The 21,252-nt window shown below is 42.4% G+C and overlaps 1 protein-coding gene across 8 annotated transcripts in view; it reads left to right on the top strand.

Annotated features, from left to right (window-relative positions):
• The window catches only part of CTPS2 (CTP synthase 2), a 108,646-nt gene extending 91,406 nt beyond the window's left edge, over nucleotides 1-17,240 (top strand). For 5 of the 8 annotated variants that reach the window (XM_060137544.1, XM_060137548.1, XM_060137543.1 and 2 more), the window contains 3 exons: nucleotides 2,449-2,593; nucleotides 15,996-16,106; nucleotides 17,015-17,240. In XM_060137544.1, coding sequence (XP_059993527.1) covers nucleotides 2,449-2,593; nucleotides 15,996-16,065 — 215 coding nt within the window. In that variant the 3' untranslated portion in view covers nucleotides 16,066-16,106; nucleotides 17,015-17,240. The other 3 variants (XR_009538435.1, XM_060137541.1, XM_060137542.1) reach the window with 3 other exon arrangements.
• Nucleotides 17,241-21,252: the final 4,012 nt, after the last annotated feature.

A 21,252-nucleotide genomic window follows, 5' to 3' on the forward strand; every position in this document is an offset into this window, starting at 1 on the left:
CAAAATAGGAGAAGGATCATCATCATCATCATTTGAGAATTGAAAGATCCATCCTTTGCAGAAGAGAACAGATGGTGATCTTACATCAAAGCTTCTGAAGCGGGCAGTGAGCGCCCCAGGACACACCTGGCCCCACGGGTGCAAACGGAGGCGTGAGCTAGTCAGACGATGGAAGCTGAAACCCCAGCTAGCCGACCAGGAACAGGACAAAGCTTCTCCAGGCTTCTGCGTCTATACCTGGACATTTACCCTACTTCTGAAGTCCTTTCCCGTTCTAAAGTTCCATAACCATTAGATAAGAACACTCTGCTAGCCTGCTACCTATTTTATTAGGATGAGGGATAAGCTTTAAATGATAACCTTAAGACAGTGGACATTGCCGTTCAATCATCATTTCCTTACTACTGAGCAGTAGCTTTGGGTCTTCAGTGGTAAGTGATGGGGATTTGTGATTTTGAATTCCGTACTAGACTTTCAGATCACTTGATAAAGCATCTCATTGAAAGATTTAAAGTTATATTTACTTCCTCCTATAAAACTTATATTTTATCATCTTTAGTTTGATATGTATATGGCCATTAAAATGATCTTTAAAGTAAGGAATACATACTGACCATGCTTTGACTATAGCAATTATGGGATTAGAGAGTCGCCCAATCTCTAATTAGGAGTTGCTTCCTAATCTGGGAATAAACATAGTTTTTGAGAGTTCTGAGTGGGGAGAGGAATTTGTAATCCTAGAAAATTTCTACCCAGATTTGGAAATGTTGCCCATTAATTTTTACCGTTCCCAAACAAGGGATTTCAGATACTTGAGAAAAGCTACTTTTCTGTTCCTATTACATCTAGGAGAACTGGAATTGCTCATACAGGGACTTCTTACAACCCTCAATGTATAATAGCTTTATTTGCCCTCTGATAATGTAAGAAATATGTGTTCATTGTAAAGGTTCACACAATACAGAGAAGTATCAATATAAGGGAGAAAATTAAAAATATCTTGAACTCTCACCCCTTGAGCCATAACCACCGTTAACGTCTTGAAAGGGCATCCTTTTAGCACTTGGAGACTCTTCATCACAAGAGATACGTTGGCATCGGCTGAAACATGAGTGCCTGTTCAGCTTCATGGTGCTATCCGTGATTAATATCCAGCCCAGAGCTGTGACTAGAAAAGCAGTTATACCTGGTGCATTCCCAGGGGACCCATCCCTTGGGAAAGGAGACCTTGTGGAAAATGGCCTGAAGTCATCTAAGAGAAAGAGTGACTTACAGTTAGCCTTAAGTATGAGGATACCAGGGTGCTGGGAGGGGACCGTTCCCCCCTACCCTCTTGAGTTCTTGTGGCTAGACTAATAGTAAAATTGACCCAAGACAGATAAGCAGGAGAAAAACAAATTTTAATGCATGCAGACGGAGGTCTCATAGAAATGGGACCTAAGAAGCGGCCAAAGCAGGCAGCCTTTATACTTTTTAGACAAAGAAACAATAAATATGTGAGGAATTAACAGGACAAAGAAACTTAGGATTTGGGTGCTTAATTAGTGAAGAATCTAAACAAAGTTTGGGCTTGGGTCGTAAATTAACGAAGTCACAAGATGTGTTTCTATAGGCTTCTCTGCCCAAATTCCCTGTCTCTGGTGATAAGGGTATCCTTCCACTTCAGAGGCAGGAAGTACACCTTTCACAAGAGAGATTTACTTCCTGCTTTCAGGAGACTAGGTGGGGTGTGTGTCAAAGTGTCCCTCTTGCATCAGCTCAATTTTTTTTTTTAATTTATTTATTTTTGGCTGCGTTGGGTCTTCGTTGCGGTGCGCAGGCTTCTCATTGCGGTGGCTTCTCTTGTTGGTGAGCACGGGCTCTAGGAGCGCGGGCTTCAGTAGCTGTGGCAGGTGGGCTCAGTAGTTGTGGCACGTAGGCTCTAGAGCGCAGGCTCAGTAGTTGTGGCACACGGGCTCAGTTGCTCTGTGGCATGTGGGATCTTCCCGGACCAGGGCTCGAACCCATGTCCCCTGCACTGGCAGGTGGGTTCTTAACCACTGTGCCACCAGGGAAGTCCCCATCAGCTCAATCTTAAGTAACTTTAATTCAAAGTAATCAATATGCCATTTAGGCATATTTTAGGGTGGCCTGCCCTGGGCCCCACCCATGGAAATGGAACCACTGTACCTCTGTGAAGGGTCTAGATAGCGGGCAGATTTGGAGAAAGCAGATCATCTTCCCATTCAAAAACTTTTGCTTAACTTTGCTCACTCTCTAACACCTTGCACAAATAAAATGCTGGATCTCTTATTGATGTGATGTGTTTTGCAATGTGAAATTCTGCTACCAAGTTGGATCATGAAAATAACTGGCTATGATGGTAACAAGTTAAATAGTCATCTTACCACTTAATGAGTTTTCTTATATTTATCTGCTTCAGTTGCATTATGATTATTCTCATTTCAGATCACCCCTATTTTGTCGGTGTCCAATTCCATCCTGAGTTTTCTTCGAGGCCAATGAAGCCTTCCCCTCCATACCTGGGGCTATTACTTGCGGCAACTGGGACTCTGAATGCCTACCTCCTTCAGGGATGCAAGCTGTCTTCCAGGTAACCAGCTTACAGTTCTTAGCAGTGACTTGAGGTGCAGTTATCAACATCTTAGGTTTCTCATAAAATTTAATATCATTGTAGGATTTTTTTAAAAAGTGGAGAATCATTTTTTTCCCCTCTTAACAAGCATACTTTTTTCTCTTAGTGAAAATGATTTAATCACATCTACAGTGGTAATGTGTCAGCTTTCAAAATCAGGCTGATACTGAGTATTGTTTTAGAGATTTTTGTCATTTTGATAGGTTAAAAAAGGGATTTTCTTTTGTTGACTTTTTGATTAATAAATATATATGAATATTTTATATGTTTATTGGCCTTTTGTTTTATGAATAGCCTGTTCATATCCTTTGCCCTATTTTTCCTTTTGCTATTATCCTTTTTCTTTTTTAAAAATAATTAATTAATTTTTGGCTGCGTTGGGTCTTCGTTGCTGTGCGCGGGCTTTCTCTAGTTGTGACGAGCAGGTGCTGCTCTTCATTGCGGTGTGTGGGCTTCTCATTGCGGTGGCTTCTCTTGTTGTGGAGCACGGGCTCTGGGCGCGTGGGCTTCAGTAGTTGTGGCTCGCGGGCTCTAGGGCGCAGGCTCAGTAGTTGTGGCACACGGGCTTAGTTACTCTGCGGCATGTGGGATCTTCCTGGGCCAGGGCTCGAACCTGTGTCCCCTGCATTTGCAGGAGGATTTTTAACCACTGTGCCACCAGGGAAATCCCCTCCTTTTTTCTTAATGATTGATAAGCTCTTTATATATAAAGGACATTAATCCTTTGTTAGGTTACACATACTTTTTCAAAGTGATTTTGTTTTTTTTCTAAGTTGTTAATGGCTTTCATTAGTTTTTATTAGTTTTATCTTAGTTTTTATTTTCCCTAAAGTTTTAAATAAAGACTTTATGTAGTCCTTATTCATGTATTTTTTATTTATATGTGGTCAAATCTTTTACTTTTGTGGATTATGTCTTTAGTATCCTGCCTAAAGTCTTTCCCTATCAAAAGATTATTATATAAATAGTTACCCATTTGTTTTCCACTAGCACTTTTATGGTTTCTCTTTTTTAAAATTTTTTGAATTGAAGTATAGTTTATTTACAATGTTGTGCTAATTTCTGCTGTACAGCTAAGTGACTCAGTTATACATGTATATACATTCTTTTTTAAATTTTCTTTTCCATTATGGTTTATTCCAGGAGATGGGATATAGTTCCCTGTGCTATACAGTAGGACCTCGTTGTTTATCCATTCTAAATGTAATAGTTTGCATCTAACAACCCCAAACTCCTAATCCACCCTTCTCCATCCCCCCACCCCCCACCCGTGGCAACCACAAGTCTGTTCTCTGTCTGTGAGTCTGTTTCTGTTTTGTAGATAGGTTCATTTGTACTATATTTTAGATTCCACATATAAGTGATATCATGTGGTATTTGTCTCTCTCTTTCTGACTTACTTCACTTAGTATGATAATCTCTAGTTGCCTCCTTGTTGCTGCAAATGGCATTATTTTGTTCTTTTTTATGGCTGAGTAATATTCCATTGTATTTGTGTACCACATCTTCTTTATCCATTCATCTGTCAGTGCACATTTACGTTGTTTCCATGTCTTGGCTATTGTGAATAGCGCTGCTATGAACATAGAGGTGCAGCTATCTTTTTGAATTACAGTTTTGTCCAAGTATATGCCCAGGACTGGGATTGCTGGATCATATAGTAGCTCTATTTTTAGTTTTCTGAGGAACCTCCATACTGTTTTTCCTTATGGCTGCACCAACTTAACTTTCCCACCAACAGTGTAGGAGGGTTCCCTTTTCTCCACACCCTCTCCAGCATTTGTTATTTGTAGACTTTTTAATGATGGCCATTCTGAGTGGTGTGAGGTGATAGCTCATGGTAGTTTCAGTTTGCATTTCTCTAATGATTAGTGATGTTGAGCATCTTTTCCTGTGTTTCTTGGAAATCTGTATGTCTACTTTGGAGAAATGTCTATTTAGGTCTTCTGCCCATTTTTCAATTGGGTTGTTTGGTTTTTTTTGGTTGACTTATATGAGTTGTTTGTATACTTTGGGGATTAAGCCCTTGTCCGTGGCATCATTTGCAGATATTTTCTCCCATTCCATAGGTTATCTTTTTGTTTTTTTTTATGGTTTCCTTTGCTGTGTAAAAGCTTGTAAGTTTGATTAGGTCCCATTTGTTTATTTTTGTTTTTATTTCTATTGCCTTGGGAGACTGATATGGTTTCAATTTTATATTTTCAATTTGTAATTTATATGGACTTTATTTTTGGTGTATTGTGTGAGGCAGGGAATCCGCATCCCCCTTATACTGCCCCCCTGCCCCCACACCCCCGCCAATGAAGTAATTTAGATTTGTTTCAGGGATTTCTGTTTTGTTCCATTGGTGATTTCATCTCTTTTTTCTGAATCCTTACCACCCTTTTCATTATCATAGGATTATTGTAAATCAAGCCCTTATCTACCCTACTCTCATTTTTATTTAACATTTTAAAAAATGTGTTTTGTTCTCTTCTGGAGGACCTGTATAATGATTTTTAGAGTCAAGTTTGAATTAAAAAATCCCTTAGGGATTTTCGTTAAAATTTCTTTATATTTAGGGGCTTCCCTGGTGGCGCAGTGGTTGAGAGTCCGCCTGCCGATGCAGGGGATGCGGGTTCGTGCCCCGGTCTGGAGGATCCCACATGCCGCAGAGTGGCTGGGCCCGTGAGCCATGACCGCTGGGCCTGCGCGTCTGGAGCCTGTGCTCCGCAACGGGAGAGGCCACAACAGTGAGGGGCCCGCGTACCGCAATAAAAAAAAAAAAAAAAAAAAAAAAAATTCTTTCTATTTAAATACTCATTTGGGGAGAATTTACATTTTTACTTCCTCTCATCTAAGAATATTGTATGTAATAACTTTCAAAGTGAAAGGAACTAGCCGGAATCATGTTCTTAGGTAGGGGTTATTACCACAATAACTGGATATATCTTGTTTAGAAGATTACCACTGTGGACCCTCATCCTAGCAAATGAGCCTGGCGATATTGCATTTGAGGACTGCCAGGATCGCTGTGTGGTGTGTCTACGTGTGCTTTGTTACGCAAGCCTGCTTGTTTGCGATATTACCTGCTAGGAGAGACTCACAGCTCTCTAGCATGTCCTTTAACTGTGTGTTCAGATGGGAATAGCTTTACATATTTTGCATGTTGGGTCTCTTAATGAATTAATGATCACTCCCTGCACTCTTGAACCAGTGCAGTGGTTTTCACACCGTGCCTGTGGAGCTGGAATCCAGGCTGCCATGAGGAGTAGACTGGGATCGGGGCGGGGAGGGGGGGGTGTTTCCAGGCTCTTCCCTGCTTCCCTACTTCAGTGGAGCTTCAGCTCCACTCTTCCTGGCTCACGTGGCCTGGTTCTGCATGAGATTGCATATGAAGACGAGCTTCCTGTGCTGTAAGGCTGCATGGCTTACACAACAGATTGGACATTCCAGTGTGGTCCCGTGTTGGATATATGCTCTGTCCCTTCCCAGCCACTTTATTGTCTCCATTATTTCAGGTGCTCACACGTGAAAGGAGGATGACGGTGGAACAAGTGAGATGGCTGGGAGAAATAACGCACACATAATCGTTCATGCATAACTATCTGGTTGTTTGCAAGCATCAACTAATATAGAAATGGCGTCTGCTTTGTGTGGTCCACCCACCTGTGTGCTGGCTGGCCCGCCAGTTCTTGCCTGGGGCCTGGTGGTCTCTGGGTAAAGCTCACCAGTAGTTTCTGAGAAAAGTGACTGCCAGCAACTGCTGAGCGAGTCACAGGGTCTCAGAAAGAAAGGAAAGATCTCTTAACAAGACTCTGATGCTGGGATTGGGATCACAGCTGACTAGCAGGCTTCCATGGTGGTCAGAGAATTCCTGTCTATCAGCCACCAACTGGTGTGGTCCTTCAGAGCAGCCAGCATCTTATTTATCTTGGTCTCCTGGCTCCCTAGTATGCAGTGGTTGCTTACTACCCATTACAGTACTAAATGTAGGTAGCAGGGGAGGATATAGTCTAGTATAATCTTGACACCTTGCAGGGGGTTTTCCAACTAAGAATGGTGCCCCTGACTTAATCCAGTGGCAGACCCTAGGGTTCCAGAGGAACCTTGCACTTCAGCTCCTCTCTGCCTGGCTCCATGGTGTTAGTGAGCACTGAAAAGCAAATAACTGCTTTGATGGCCAGGCGCTAATGTGAGCTGAGTTGGGACTGTATTTCTGTCAAACAAGATTACTGTCTGTAATCAATCCTAAACAAATGTGTCAAGAAATATGAACACTAGACTAATGACTTCCTTTCCCAGAAATTGGCTGATATTATTTAAATGTATGGCACATGTGCAGCTGATGTCTTTAAAACCCACAATGTAAAAAAAAAAAAAAAATCCTTGGCTTTGAGCAAATACACCTGGGCTCTAACCTTTGCTTTCTGCTTCGTGGAGAACATTTATCTTTTATTGCCTGGGAAGTTGCAGTAAGAATATTATTTTGGGATCTAGAGCTGGTGAGCTGAACTCTCAGCTACTCTGGTATCTATAGAATGGCAGCAGTTACAAAGACCAGGTCCACCACCTGTGGTGGTCTGTTCAAGAGGCATAATAGTTTTTTCTTTCTTTCTTTTTTTTTTTTTTTTTTTTGCGGTACGCGGGCCTCTCACTGCCGTGGCCTCTCCCGTTGCGGAGCACAGGCTCCGGACGCGCAGGCTCAGCGGCCATGGCTCACGGGCCCAGCCGCTCTGCGGCATGTGGGATCTTCCCGGACTGGTGCACGAACCCACGTCCCCTGCATCGGCAGGCGGACTCTCAACCACTGCGCCACCAGGGAAGCCCCCAGGCATAATAGTTTTAGGATAGTATTTTAAATTTTTTTTTAGATTTTTATAAGCTACTCAGAAGTACTTGCAAAATCAAACTAAGTCTTGTTTTGGGGGTCCCCCAAGACCACCCACACATTCGATGATTGACTAGAAGGAATCAATATAGTTGTACTCATGGCTAAAATTCATTTCAGTGACAGAGTAAGCATACACAGCTGGCTCAGTAAGGGAAGGAGGTATAAGTAGAGTCTGGAGAAATCTATCTGCAGGTTTCCTATGTTCTCTCCCTCCTGTGAGAGGTCACACAGAACTCACCCTCCCTCCAGCAGTAAAAATGCAGTGTGTAATGTTTATGCCCAGAGAAGCCCATTTGACACTTAAGAGTTTCTATAGGAGACTGGTCACATGGGCATTCTCTGCCTAGCAACTACCCAAATTCCAGGCTCCCAGAAGGATAGCAAGCGCTCACCACAAATCACCTTGCTTGTACAAACAGCCTAGGCCCAGTGAAATGACCTTATCAGTTAGTAATGGAGAAAACATTCTGAAAGCTAAGTTCCCCAGCAAGCAGGCCCTTCTAAAGATAGCAGCCTCAGGCCTGCTGTGTTAACTCTTTTGCACAAGTCTAATAAACCATTTTTAGAATAAAGAAATCAATGGGAAATTATGGTCCATTAAATAAATCATTGTACTTCCTTGCTGAGGTCTCTCCCCTGGTGTCTAAATATAATTTGTCCCATGTTTAAACGGTATCCACAAATTTGCGTGGCTTTGCGGTGTATGATGTAATAGAATGAGACTGCTTCATGTAATTGTAATAAAAAATTGTAGATTTATACTAAATAGGATATCCAAAGGTTCTTATAATTGCAGGTTTTTCAGTATCTAGAAACAAAGCACAGGATCTCTGTCCAGAATTCCATTTTTTTTTTTAAATTGCAGTATAGTTGATTTACAGTGTTGTGTTAGTTTCTGGTGTACAGCAAGGTGATTCAGTTTTATATATATATTCTTTTCCATTATGGTTTATCATGTGATGTTGAATATAGTTCCCTGTGCTATACAGTAGGACCTTGTTGTTTCAGAATTCCATTTTTAAGCAACTGGAAAGAGAAGAGGGATGGGAGTCTGAAGTTCATAGGCTGTTTTTCAGTCTGCGTGTCTCTGGGGCTGCCCTGCAAGGCCCTGAGGTGCAATCACTCCACACCGAGGTCAGGAACGACTTCCAGTTTTTATGATTCCAACATTTATCGTGCCCCTCTGTCAGGTCAGAGTAAAACTCTTGTGCTTAGATAGTGCTTGTTCTATGTGCTCTATGCCTGAAAGCAAGAAATGAGATGGAGTTCAGTCAACAGTTCCCAGAAATGCAGCTCTTTTGGGAAACATGTTTTTAAAATACAAAACCGTAATCTTAAGACATGTGAGTAGCATTTTATTCTAGGTTTTAGGATCTTAGATTCCATGTCTCCACCCAATACATACTATCTCTTATGCAGAGAAATCATCTTTTTGTGGCGAGACAGGAGGCAGGCCGATACAGAAAGAGGAGGGAAGTTAACTCCACGATGCACTGTATTAGCTTGATCGTTTCAGACCAAACTCAGAAGTTGAAACTACTTCATAATCGGAGGGTCCTTAGAGGAAGTACAGAGCTGGAGTCAGCGCCTTCCGTTTCCTGAGCCCGGGTGTGCTCCTGGGATCTGAGTCCCTTCTCTCCTGCAAGCTCAGGCTTCCCTCTTCACTTTTCTCTTTGAATCTCGGCAGCAGTCAGGGAGCAAAGGCACCCATTTCCTTCGCCATTGTCTCTGGTCTCTCTCCTGTGACTCCTGGGCTTTTCCTTCTAAGTGACATGCTGGCTTCCAGCCTGGGAAGATTTTGTTTTCTGTGGACTTCTAGCTGAGGCATTACAGAAAATTGGGAAAAAAAGGAAAATGGATCCATAAACCTAACATAGTCACTGTGCTCGCTTTTGAGTCTTTCCTTCCAGTCTTTAGTCCATATCCGTATATGACTCATTTCATGCTTGTAATCATAATAGTGAGTGTGTGTGTGTGTGTGTGTGTGTATTTTTCCTGATTCTTTTATTTTGAAAACTTTCAAGCCTACAGAAAAGATGAAAGAATAGTACAGTGAATACTTGTAAACCTTTCACCTAGATTCATCAATTGTTGCCTTTTTACCACATTTGATTCTCTCTTTCTCTGTGTATATACTTATTTCTGAATCATTTATAAGTTGCAAACATCATAGCACTTCACTCCTAGATACTTTATCATTCATTTTCTAAAACTGAAGACATTTTCTTACGTAAATGCAGTATCATGATCACACCTAAGAAAATTAACATTAATTCAGTGACATCATTTACTATCCAGTGCATTTTTTTTTTTTTTTTTTTTTTGGCGGTACTTGGGCCTCTCACTGTTGTGGCCTCTCCCGTTGTGGAGCACAGGCTCCAGACGCGCAGCCTCAGCGGCCATGGCTCACGTGCCCAGCCGCTCCGCGGCATGTGGGATCTTCCCGGACTGAGGCACGAACCCGTGTCCCCTGCATCGGCAGGCGGAATCTCAACCACTGCACCACCAGGGAAGCCCTCCAGTCCATATTTAAATTTCTCCATTTATCCCCAAATGTATCTTTAGCTTTTTTTTGAAATCAAAAGAATGTAATCAGTGCTCAATTTGAGGTTCATTTGGTTATGTTTCCTTAGTTTCTTTTAATCTGGGTAAATCACCCTCTCGTTTTCAGTTCTGCATAACATTGACTTTAATAAAGAGGCCAGGCCAGTTGTCTTGTAGCAATGACCAGAATTTGGATTCATCTGATTGTTTTCTCATGATTAGAATCAGGTTAGACATTTTGGGAAGAATATTTCATTGGGGCTGTTGTAGACTTTATACAGACACGTCAGGAGACACGTAAGGCACATAACCTTCCCTCTGTTGTCACACGGTGGATGGGGCTGAGTTTATCACCTGGTTAAGGTAGTGACTGTGTGGATGTCTCTTTTGTAAAGAAACATTTTTTTCCATTTTAGTTTCTAAAATACCATCCCGCGCTGAAATGAACTAGGGTTCCTGGAAGAAATGCTTGGTTTCAGGTCTGGGGCAGGGAAAGTACAAGATGAGCCCAGAATGTATTGCTAGACTTAAAGGAAGGGAGAGTTCAAAAACCAAGGGGGAGATTTTGTATAAGATCAAAGAAGCCACTTGAAAGGGGCTCACTTTGGACAGTTTGAACATCAAAAACAATCATGACAAAATTGGATTATAACACATTACATTTTTTTTAAAATTCCATAATAATACTCAAAAAAACAAAAGGCCAATTAAAAGAAATGTAGATGCAACCCCCAATGTAATAACTGAGTCAAATAAGAATCATCAGTGGTTGCCAAAACCATTGGATGAAAGGTTTCGGAAAACAGGATATGCATATGTTCTCAAAGCATCACCACAGAGTCTTTATTAATTACAAAAGCCTGTCTTTTGAACTGAACACCTCGTACACATTTTTCCAAGTTGCATGATGCTCTTGCTGTTTGATGGCTGCGTGCTTCAGCATCCACTCAATGCGCCACATGTGCTGGAGCTCACGCCATCCCAGCCATGGTGCTGGGTGCAGGAGAATCAACTGCAAGTCCAATAAGAACACGCACCCTGTCCTGGGGGACTCATCGGGTAGTATAATGGTTCTCTACATTTTGAGGCTGACAACGCACCTTCCAAGAAAGTGATGAAAGCTGTGGACCCACTTCCTGGAAGGCTGCACACACATAGCAATTGGAACGGTATTCATATCCCAGAAGCCTCCCGTCCATCGAATCCATCGACATTCTTCTAGGGGGCCTCAGATACAGACCCCCAGCTAAGAGAGTCTTTATAAAAAGGGGATGGTAATAGTACTCACTTCACATGGTAGTGATGAAGAGTACGTTTTATTCTAAATGGAAAGCACTTAGCACAGTGCCTGGTCTATGGTAGGAAATTAAATGGGAATTATTATTGTGCTATTATTCATTTCACCTTAGTTCCCGTCTCCTTCATCTCTTGCCTACTCAAAGCCTCCTACCTGCTCTCCAGGCCTCCAGCTTTCCTCTTCTCAGTCCATCTTCTGCTGGCAGAATGCTCTTCCTGCATTATTTTGGAGCTTGAATCTCTAAATGGCTTCTCTTGACTCACAGCATAAAATGCCCACAAATCCCTACGGAACAGCCTGAACTCCCCCAGAGGGTTTAGTGCTTTGGCTTCAGCTCTCACGTCTCCCTTGGCTCCTGTTATACATTCCTGAAGTGCTTAGCGAGAAGGGAATGCCAATCTGTAGCCTGTTAGGATGCTGGTTCCCCAAATTGTTACTGATGGTGGGCATCAGAGGTGGGTGTGGCCTCTCCGCTGATTATATATAGAGTGTGCATTTCTCCCTCTAAGGCGTCCTTATCCCACTTTGGGTGTCTCTTTCTATTTGACTAGGAGAGTAAGATACTCTTTTTCTCCTGTGTGAATCTAATGTGCATTTTCCAGCACTGTTCTAAACTTGGAATCACCTTCCTTTTTATTTTAACTCTTGGGCTACATGGTTGATGTTGCCAGGGGCCATTCTTGCAGTATAAGGTGCAAATATTTTATTTTTGTGGGGACAGTGTGGGCAAGTAGAGCGGGTGCTATGGGTTTATTTTCTGGATCTGCCACTTACTGGGTAATTTTTTTCCAAGTCCCCAGTCCTAAACCTCAGGATCTTCATCCTTTAGGGTTGCTGTGAGGAACAGTTGAGATGGTGCTTTGTAAACTTTCAACTGATATAAAAATACTACTTTTCCTCCTTTGTTACATTTCAAGCAAAAGTGAACTGGAAAAAAATATTCTTTTTTGCTTTCTTTTTTGACAGTTCTTTTAAACATCTTTAAAACAGCCCCCCTCCCTTATTGTTGGACTCCAAAACCATACCTGGAGACTTTTTCTCGTAAAGTACTGCTGGTAAACCCCATTTGAGTATGCCTTCCGTCAGGGATTAAACGTTGCTTAAAAGGTGCTCTTTACTGATCGTGATTCACTGCCTGCAGATGATGTGGTACCAGCCAGGGACGGAGTTAATAGAGACATAGACTACTGTGCTTTTCACGCCCCGCTGGGGTTGTGTTCTACCGTTTACTATTCAATGCAAAACTCATTCACAGCATACTAAGTTTTTATTCCATTGCTCTTATATTTTATGGCTTCCAGGGGCTCTTTGAGAAGGAAGGAAGCATAGCAATAACAATGCTTTGGGGGAAACTGTGTGCATGGAAACCTGTTTTAAAATATGCTTTCTCCATATGAGATGGATTTTGATATAAAGTGTTACAGGAATGTATGCATGCTGGGAATCTTAAGTATGCTATTAATTTTTTTTTTAATTCCGACCACCTCTTTTTGTTAATGGAGAAGAAATGGTTTAATGGCTGCATCAGGGTAGCAGAGAAGGTGGACTATATGAGACATTACTCTACCCTTGCCCTGGTGCCTTGGAATATATGTTTTCTTATATTGGGAATTTATTAGGAACCAGGAGTCTTGACAAGCAAACTTGACTATGACAAGCCTTTTGTTTGTCAAAGAACTACATGTAGACCATGACGGTCAAGTCTTGTAAGTCCGGCCAGTGTTTAAGGATAGCGATTCCCTTGCGTTGCTGCTGGTGATTTTGATTTTGTCTTGTAAGAAATAGTACAGTAAAAAACTTTTTTAAAAAGAGTGCTTCCGTTATTTGGGGGGTACATGCATGTATGAGAGAGAGTTGCTGTGATTTTGACTATACATAGCCAGACCTTAAAAAAAACCTTTCTTAGGGAGTGATAAGGAGAACCACTGCATGGTGATTATGGTTTTTTTTTTTTTAAATCATCATTCATTTGTTTTTAAATCAATGCTATCCAATAGAACTTTTTGCAGTGACGGAAATGTTCTATAATCTGCACTGTCCAATATGGTAACCGCCAACCACACATGGCTGTTGAGCAGTTGAAGTGTGGCTCAGTGTGTACACGTGAGGAATGGAACTTTAAATTTTATTTGGTTTTAGTTGATTTAAATTTAGATAGCTACTGTGGCTCGTGGCTACCACATCGGACAGTGCAGGTTTAAAATTTTCTGCTCCTCAGAAGTAACAAGGCACACACGAATAGTTCCGTATTCTGCGGCATTTCAAAAAATTTAACATGTAAGACCCTAATATCTAATAACTCTCCCCACTGAGAAGTGTGCGTGTGTGTGTGTGTGTGTGTGTGTATGTACAGAGGTTATTTAAAAAGACAGGTTGTCTTAAGATAGAGCTGAGATGTCTCGAATTAAGTGAAAATATGCCCCGATAAGTATCTTATGACTTAAGTCCGTTCTGTGTGAAACAAAAATGAAGCCCTAAGTCTTATATGGCACAGAGCAGCGCCCACATTTTATTGGATGTGCAGGAACCACTGCTGTCCTGCATGTAGAATTGTGTTTCTAGCACTTGTGTTTTGCTGGAGCATGAATGCCATAAAATCAGCATGTTTATTGAGCAGCATTGCCTATTTTGAGAATCCTGTTCTTGAGTGTTGTGGTTTATGTGGTTGTTCCACCTCCGCCCCTGAACACATATGGAAGAAAATTAGTGAACCGTCATTTGCCTTGGAGCTCCCCTTCGTTAGACTCAACCTGTGCCATTTTGATGCCTTGGCAGAGTTTGGGGCTGACAGCCAGCGGACAGGAAATGAGAGCCATTAGATTAGACCCACCCGAGTCCACTTGCTGAAGTGGGTAGGGAATTACTCTTGGTACAGGAAAGACTTCTGAAAATCATGCACTTGGCAGTTTTCGCCGCTTCTTTATATTTCCATGACTTTTTGAGAGATGCCATGTTGTAAACACATAGCCCCCATAAACAGCAACAGCTCCTATTTTCATATAATTTCAGAGCACATTTATGCATTGTTTCGGCCCTCATAACATTTTGATGAGGTGGTAGGTATTGTTACTACTTTTTTCTAGACTCTCAGGCATGTGGCTAATAACCAGTACAACCAGGAGTGTGAGGGCGAGGATGTGGGCCCACCCCACTCCTCCATGGGCTCGGAGGTGGGGAAGGAAGCTTGAGATACTTGAGAAAATGGAGTTCCCTTGGCCCTTTGGCCCTTCTCACTTGTGGTGTCAGGGTACAGGCCCTGTGGGGCCCACTGCAGCACACACCTTCGACTTGAGCCTGTGGCCTGGGTTAGCACGATGGGGATCCTGGTCCCACCTTGAACGAGCTGTGTGCCTAGCAAGTCACTTGAACATCCTTGACCTTCATTTCTTCTCACATAGGGAGCTGAGTGCATCTTCCAAATCCCCTTTAGTTGCAGAGAACCAGGAAGGACTCAACGTTTGCGTAGTAAGAGTGCATGGATAAGGATATATCAATTTTGGGGGGTTGTTTTTTAAAAATATATTTTCTTTGGTTATTCCTGTGTTTTCTTTATTGGAAACCCTTTTGTAACAGTAGAAGTGGTTTTCCTGAATTAAAATCTAACTAGGAGGTATCTTCTACTTGATTGTTTTTAAGGATATGTTGATTTCTTTGTTCACCTAAGTAATCTTGTCTTTTCTGCCAATTCTTGATCTTTTTCTGTGTCTTCTCCATACTCTAGCCCCACCCTCCCCCTTTCCAGTATTTTGTCCAAAAGTCAGGGAGGAGAGTGAGGTTGTCTGTTATGATTTTGTTTATGTATTTATTGATATTTACTCCATATGTTTAGGGTAAATCTTTGTTTTCTAGCCTGTCAGCATAGGGTTTCTCCAATTGTTCCCTCTCCTCTCTTTAAAAAAAAGTGGATTTTCACCTCTTATGGAATTCAGACTTCTATTGCTACAAGTCAGCAAAAACTTGGCCAAGGCTAGGAACGGGTCAGGCATAAAACACTTACTTCCTGACAATGTCATCTTCGTAGATCAGTAGAACTCTTGAGGGGTTGATCAACCTGCTGACTTACTTGGAACCAAGCAAGAGGAACCCCAAACTGAGTCTGTGGCTCAAAGTGAAAGTACAATTACAGGCCTATCTCATGGAGAAGGTGTATTTCTTCGGGAACCCAAGATGGCAGCATCTATGTCAATAATCAGTCCTACTTTGAATACTACATGTAACTTGAGGTAGTTGGATCATCACATAAAGTTTCTAATTTGAGAATAGCAAAATTGTGCAAATTATTTCTCAAACCCTTGGACCTATGAGAATGTTTATTGGAATGGAAAACTTTCATGCTGTTGACCTATATTGGTGGTCTTCAGAAGGTTATAAATTTCAGTCTAAATTGAAATGCTTTTATAAATTTTCTGAATAAGGTACTTCCAATTTAAGACACAAGCAAATGATCAGTTCCTCTGACAAAAGAAGGAGACCGTTGGTTGTGGTTGGACTCACGTCTTCCTGGAGTGACTAGGAAGTAATAATAGAATATTCCTTAGTATCTTCTCTTAGTGGGGGTTAATTATGGAAAGTGTTTAGGATTGTAAATAGGATAATTGCCCAGAGTTTTTTTACACCTTGCTAAGTTAATTCGTCTTTTGCTCTAGTGATAGATACAGCGATGCCAGTGATGACAGCTTTTCAGAGCAAAGGATAGCTGAGTTGGAAATCAGCTGAAACTGATACGTGGCTTGGAATCACCAGGACTGCCTGAGAGGGTGAGATGGAACCTTTAAGTTCTTGTTTGTTTCCCAGACAGGCTGTCTTCTTGGTGTAGAAGGGAGCATCACAGGACTGGTCCCGCGGGATCCTGCTCCCCTGGGACGCTCCTGTTTGCATAGTTAGCAGGACAGACTTGACAGCTGACGGTGCTTCTGGGAATCTGGAATGCACCTGAGAAAGCAGGCAGTTAGGAATGAGCCTGAGGCCGGGAATAAACATATCCGGGCGCCTCTAAATGGATATGTGGAGGCTGATAGTGTAGCTGAGGGGTCAGCAAACTTGTTCTGTAAAGGGCCAGGCAGTGACTGTTTTCGGCTTTGTGGGCCCTCCAGTGCGTTGGAGAGGGAGAGCAGGCTTGGACAGTATGTACATAAATGGGCAGGGCTGTGTCCCAGTAAAACTTGATTTCCAGACACAGTGTGCTGACCCCTGGTCTAGGTCACTCATGGAAAAGCAGAGTTCCTTGGATTTGTAGAAAATAAAATAGTGTTTTCTTTCTTTGTAGGGAGATGCCAGAGACTGGCTTGGCTTCCAAGGGCAGCTTATGTCCCTCACGGCTCCTGGAGGTTTTATTAGAGAAGGTAGCAGCCTGGATGGCTTTATTCCATTCATGCTCAGAGGCAGGTGCTGCCTGGACAACCCTGCTCTTTAGCAGGGACAGCAGCTTTTGGAAAATTCGTGCGGAGTCAGTCGCTCCAGTGTGATTTCTCTTCTTATTTCACGTAGGGGCAGAACATTCCTGTTCACCAGGGAAGGCACATCCGGGCCTATTTAGGTTTGCCTCAGACATGGAGACCTTCAGAAGCAAACCAAAATGGTGCAAAGATTAGTTGGAGGCACTTGTAAGACATATTATTCAGCTTTCGATGTGGCTAATACTTATTTTTTCTTTTTTTTTTTTAAGGCTCTGAAGTAACCGAAGCCAAGATGAAGGAAGTATCTAAGGAAATCACCACACTCATAGAATCACTCTTTTCTCCACCAAACATGGGATGTACAGCCCCGAGGGGAATCTAATAATATGCACTTCCATGAACCAGAATCAAAGGGGTAGTTTTCTTTTTCCTCCAGAGGTGACCTTTGGTTCTTGCAAATTTCTGTAGCCAATTAAACTTTTCCCAGCAACTTCAGCGGGCAGAAAGTGTGTTGGTGTCTTGTCTGGTGTATGGAGACGTCCAGGTGGTGAGGAAGGATCCAGGTAACTGAGCCTTCTCTGAGGGGCTATATGGGAAGGCCGGCAGGGCACACGCAACAACTAATTTTGTGTCAAAAATGAGTCATTCTGTTACCTGGAATTCAGCCACAGATTTGCATGTGGCCCAAGTTTATTTCAGTTTGTCACTCTGTTTATTTGTAGTAAAAAGTAAAATGAAACAGGTCCAAGACTAGGGGTGGTAAGTAAGGCCCTGGCCTCAGGCACAGAATATAAGGGGGCATAAAAAAACTCAGGAATCAAGATCGGTAACATATGTATATATATTTACTTGGGGTGAAATATCACATAACATAGATTAACCATTTCAGAGTGAACAATGCAGGAGCATTGGGTCCATTCGCAGTGCTGTGCAACCACCACCTTCATCTGGTTCCGTCCCTCTTCCCAGCCGCCCCCGCAGCCACTTATCTCCTTTCTATTTCTATGGATGGGCCTATCCTGGATATTTCATATTAGTGGAATCATATAATACGTGGCCTCTCGTGTCTGGCTTCTTTCACTGAGCTTGATGTTTTCAAGGTTCATCCACGTTGTGGCCTGTGTCAGTTCTTCCTTGCTGTGGCTGAATGAATTTCCTGGTATGATTAGGCTACAATTTGTTTATTCATTCATCCGTTGATGGACATTTGAGTTGTTTCTACCTTTTGGCTTTTTTGGATAGCACTGCTGTGAACATTCATGTGTAAATAAATTTTGTTTGATTGTTTGTTTGTTTTTGCCACACCGTGCCTCAGCTTGTGGGATCTTAGTTCCCTGACCAGGGATCCAACCCGGGCCTTCGGTAGTGAGAGCACAGAGTCCTTAACTGCTGGACTGCCAGGGAATTCCTGTAAATAACTGTTTGAGTATCTGTTTTTAACTCTTTTGGTAAATGGTTACACCTAGGAGTGGAATTGCTGGGTCACGTGGTAATTCTGTTTGACTTTTGGTGGAAGCATCAGTAATATTTTAATATAAGATTTTAAAAAACCAAAATTCATAAAAAAAATTTACAAAGAGCAAAATAGCAAATTTTAAAATAAGGACAGGATCCAGCCCTGCCCCTCCCTCACCTGCCGTAGTCCTGGGCCAGTTGTACAACGTTCTCATCCAGTATGCTTCCTGATTTCCCTGTTGAATGTACTTGAGATGACTTAGTTGTTGCTTACATTTGAGCCTTCTGAAACTGATTTAAATATTTTAACTGCTCGGTTAATTTTTTTGTGGTTGTCTTTGGCCTTTAACTGTTTTCTCTTAATGCTGTAAAGCATTATTTTGTGAACTGCTACAGAAAATTTATCTACCAAACACATGCAGAAATGAAATGAATAATTCTGGTAAACAAAAATATTAAAGAACGCTAGGACTCCACTTGTGACAATTACAGCTTGAAGATCACAGGAGGCTCCAAATGAAAAGCCCACAAGATAGGTTAAAAGCTGGTATAGGCCTCCTAGAGAGAGGTGTGTAAGCACAGAGGGGATGCTTGAACAGCACAGAGGTAATCTGGCTTAAATGGGAGTTTTCAATTGTAGTAATCATGACTTGTAAAGTTACTTATAACAGAGCGCTTACCTTCGGGCTAATGATTAAGAAGCAGCAAAGCAGCCTCTTTGTTGTTGCTGCACGAGATTTCCTCTTTTGGAGACACCTGTTGAACTTGGAATTCAGCGAAGTGCAGCACATAGAAAGGTATTATAAATCAGTCATTCGACAAATGTATCTTGAGCCCCCAGGATGAGCGACACATGGTGTCAGGTGCTGGGGGAAGTGAAGGGGAGCAGAATTTGCCCCCCAAATATGTCTCTGTGGCATAAGGATTATTTTAAAGAAACAGCAGATACAGGAAAAGCTCTGAAAACTGAATAGAAGTTGCCCTTTTTAAGAGACATTTACATTTATAAGGGAAACCTTTGTTTGTAAAGTTGAGTCCTTCTTTGTACCAGGGAGAGACCGAGGGCTCTACATCTCTGGAACCTCTTCTCAGTGGAGAAGGCAGGGACTTAAATCTGTATAACAGCCTCACCCTTGATTACTGTGTTTCGCCTGGTCACCTTCCATAACTGCCTCCCCCACAAAAACATCTTCTGTCTTTCGCTGGAGATGGTATTGAAGGTGGTGGCTTGGGCCATTTTGAAGAGTTACTCAGTTTTCCTGCGTCTCTCCCATGTATACAGCAGGTACACATGTTATTAAACTGAAACCATGCAGGACCCTGCAGGGCCCTCGCGGGTACAAAAGCCTTTCCATGTCCTCTGTTTCTTGTTTGTAGAAAAAGGCTTTAGTCTCCTAAGCTTTCCCTGAGTTCCAAAGAGCAGACTCAAGCAGTTACTAATTGTGGAAGTGAGAAGATGCAGAAACAAAGGAGAAGCAGTCGAGAAACAATAGTTCAGTGATAATACGTAGCCCTAGTTCCTCCTCAAGGGGTATATATGACAGTCTGATGCATATCTTTGAGTTGTTCTGCAGGAACTACAACCCGCACCCTGGTGATGGATGGTGACTGCGTGCTGAGCACAAGCAGTAGACATCAGACTGGTTGGAACCAGGTTGAGGATGTTGACTCCCAAAACATTACCGTCACCTCCCCACGCACCAATAGAGAACTGTGCGCGAACCGGTCACACACCCTTTTGCCCCTTTTGCCTTTAAAAACCTTACCCCCAGGCCAGCCAGTAAAATGGATCTGAGATCAGCCTACATCTCCCATCTTCTCGGCTGGCGCCCTCTCAATCAATAACCTTTCTCTACTCAGAACTCCAACATTTCGGTTTGTTTGGCTTCAGGACACACAGGCACACAATCTTGGGTTCAACAACAAAACTTGTTTGTTTTTCTCCTGTTCATCTGTCTTTTATTACAGAAGGGTGTCAGCCAAGAACCTAGAAGGGTGGAGGGAAAATGATTTTTCTTCCCTTACAGAAGCAACCTACCTTCTTGCACCCGACCTTCTCTCGGGGGAAGGCAGGCTTTAAACAAATCTGTAGGAAAATAAGCATTTAATCATAATTGTGAGATGTTCAGGGAGCTATGAGTGTTAAAGAAGAAGGACAAAGAGACTGTGAGAGAGTGTAAAGTGGGATCCTCTGACAAACTGGGCAGCCAAGGAAGGCCTTCTGAGCAAAGCTGGTAAATGTTTCACACAGATTTGTGCCTGTGGTCACACAACGCAAAGATGGTGAGCAAAGAGCTCCGAGAACCAGTGGGCTGTGGTTTCCCAGACTGGCTGGCAATTGGGTGAGTGGTGACGCTGTTTCACTGGTGTCATCACCTGCTTGGTATCGGCCCACACCTTTCCTTGGTTGAAATTTGGACTAAAGCTGGAGGGACTCAGCTTTTTTGTTTTCTCCATAGGCTCTCCAGCTCCATTCCCAATTGTCACTTTTGTTGCTGTACTTCTTACTTGGACTTTATATTTTGTTGAAGTAAAAAGTACCAGTTATATGCACATCTGTGCTCTGATAAGGTCAGTGCCAGACATTGACACTCATCACAGTTTTCCCCTAGAGTTGAAGTTCTGCACCCCGAAATGCCGTACAAGATGAGGGGAGATACGCAGAAACAACACCAGAAATCCAGAGTTAGTGAAATGTTGCCTGTGGGTTCTTTTCTGTGCTAGTGTCTTTGGGGTTTGATTGAATTTCTTGAACGGAGCAAGAAAGAGATCAAGATCGTGTAGCAGCAACAGGTCTGCATCACTCTCTCCCTAGGCCGCCAAGCCCTTCTCAGAGTCTCCCTTCTAACTCTTTTGTTTCACCTGTGGATGAGGAGATGTGGGGTTCTTTCAAGTCGGCAAAATAGAATCACACTTGTATTCTCAGGGTCAATGGTAAGGAAGCAGGCTCTATACTCATCGTTAATCTGAGCAGCACAGTCAGTGCTAGCCAGAAAGTCAACTTTGGGGAAGTGACCAGCCTCTTAGTTCTTTCGGAGGTAGGCTTTTCTTG

Source organism: Lagenorhynchus albirostris, chromosome X (assembly GCF_949774975.1).
Source record: "Lagenorhynchus albirostris chromosome X, mLagAlb1.1, whole genome shotgun sequence".
Classification (NCBI taxonomy): domain Eukaryota; kingdom Metazoa; phylum Chordata; class Mammalia; order Artiodactyla; family Delphinidae; genus Lagenorhynchus; species Lagenorhynchus albirostris.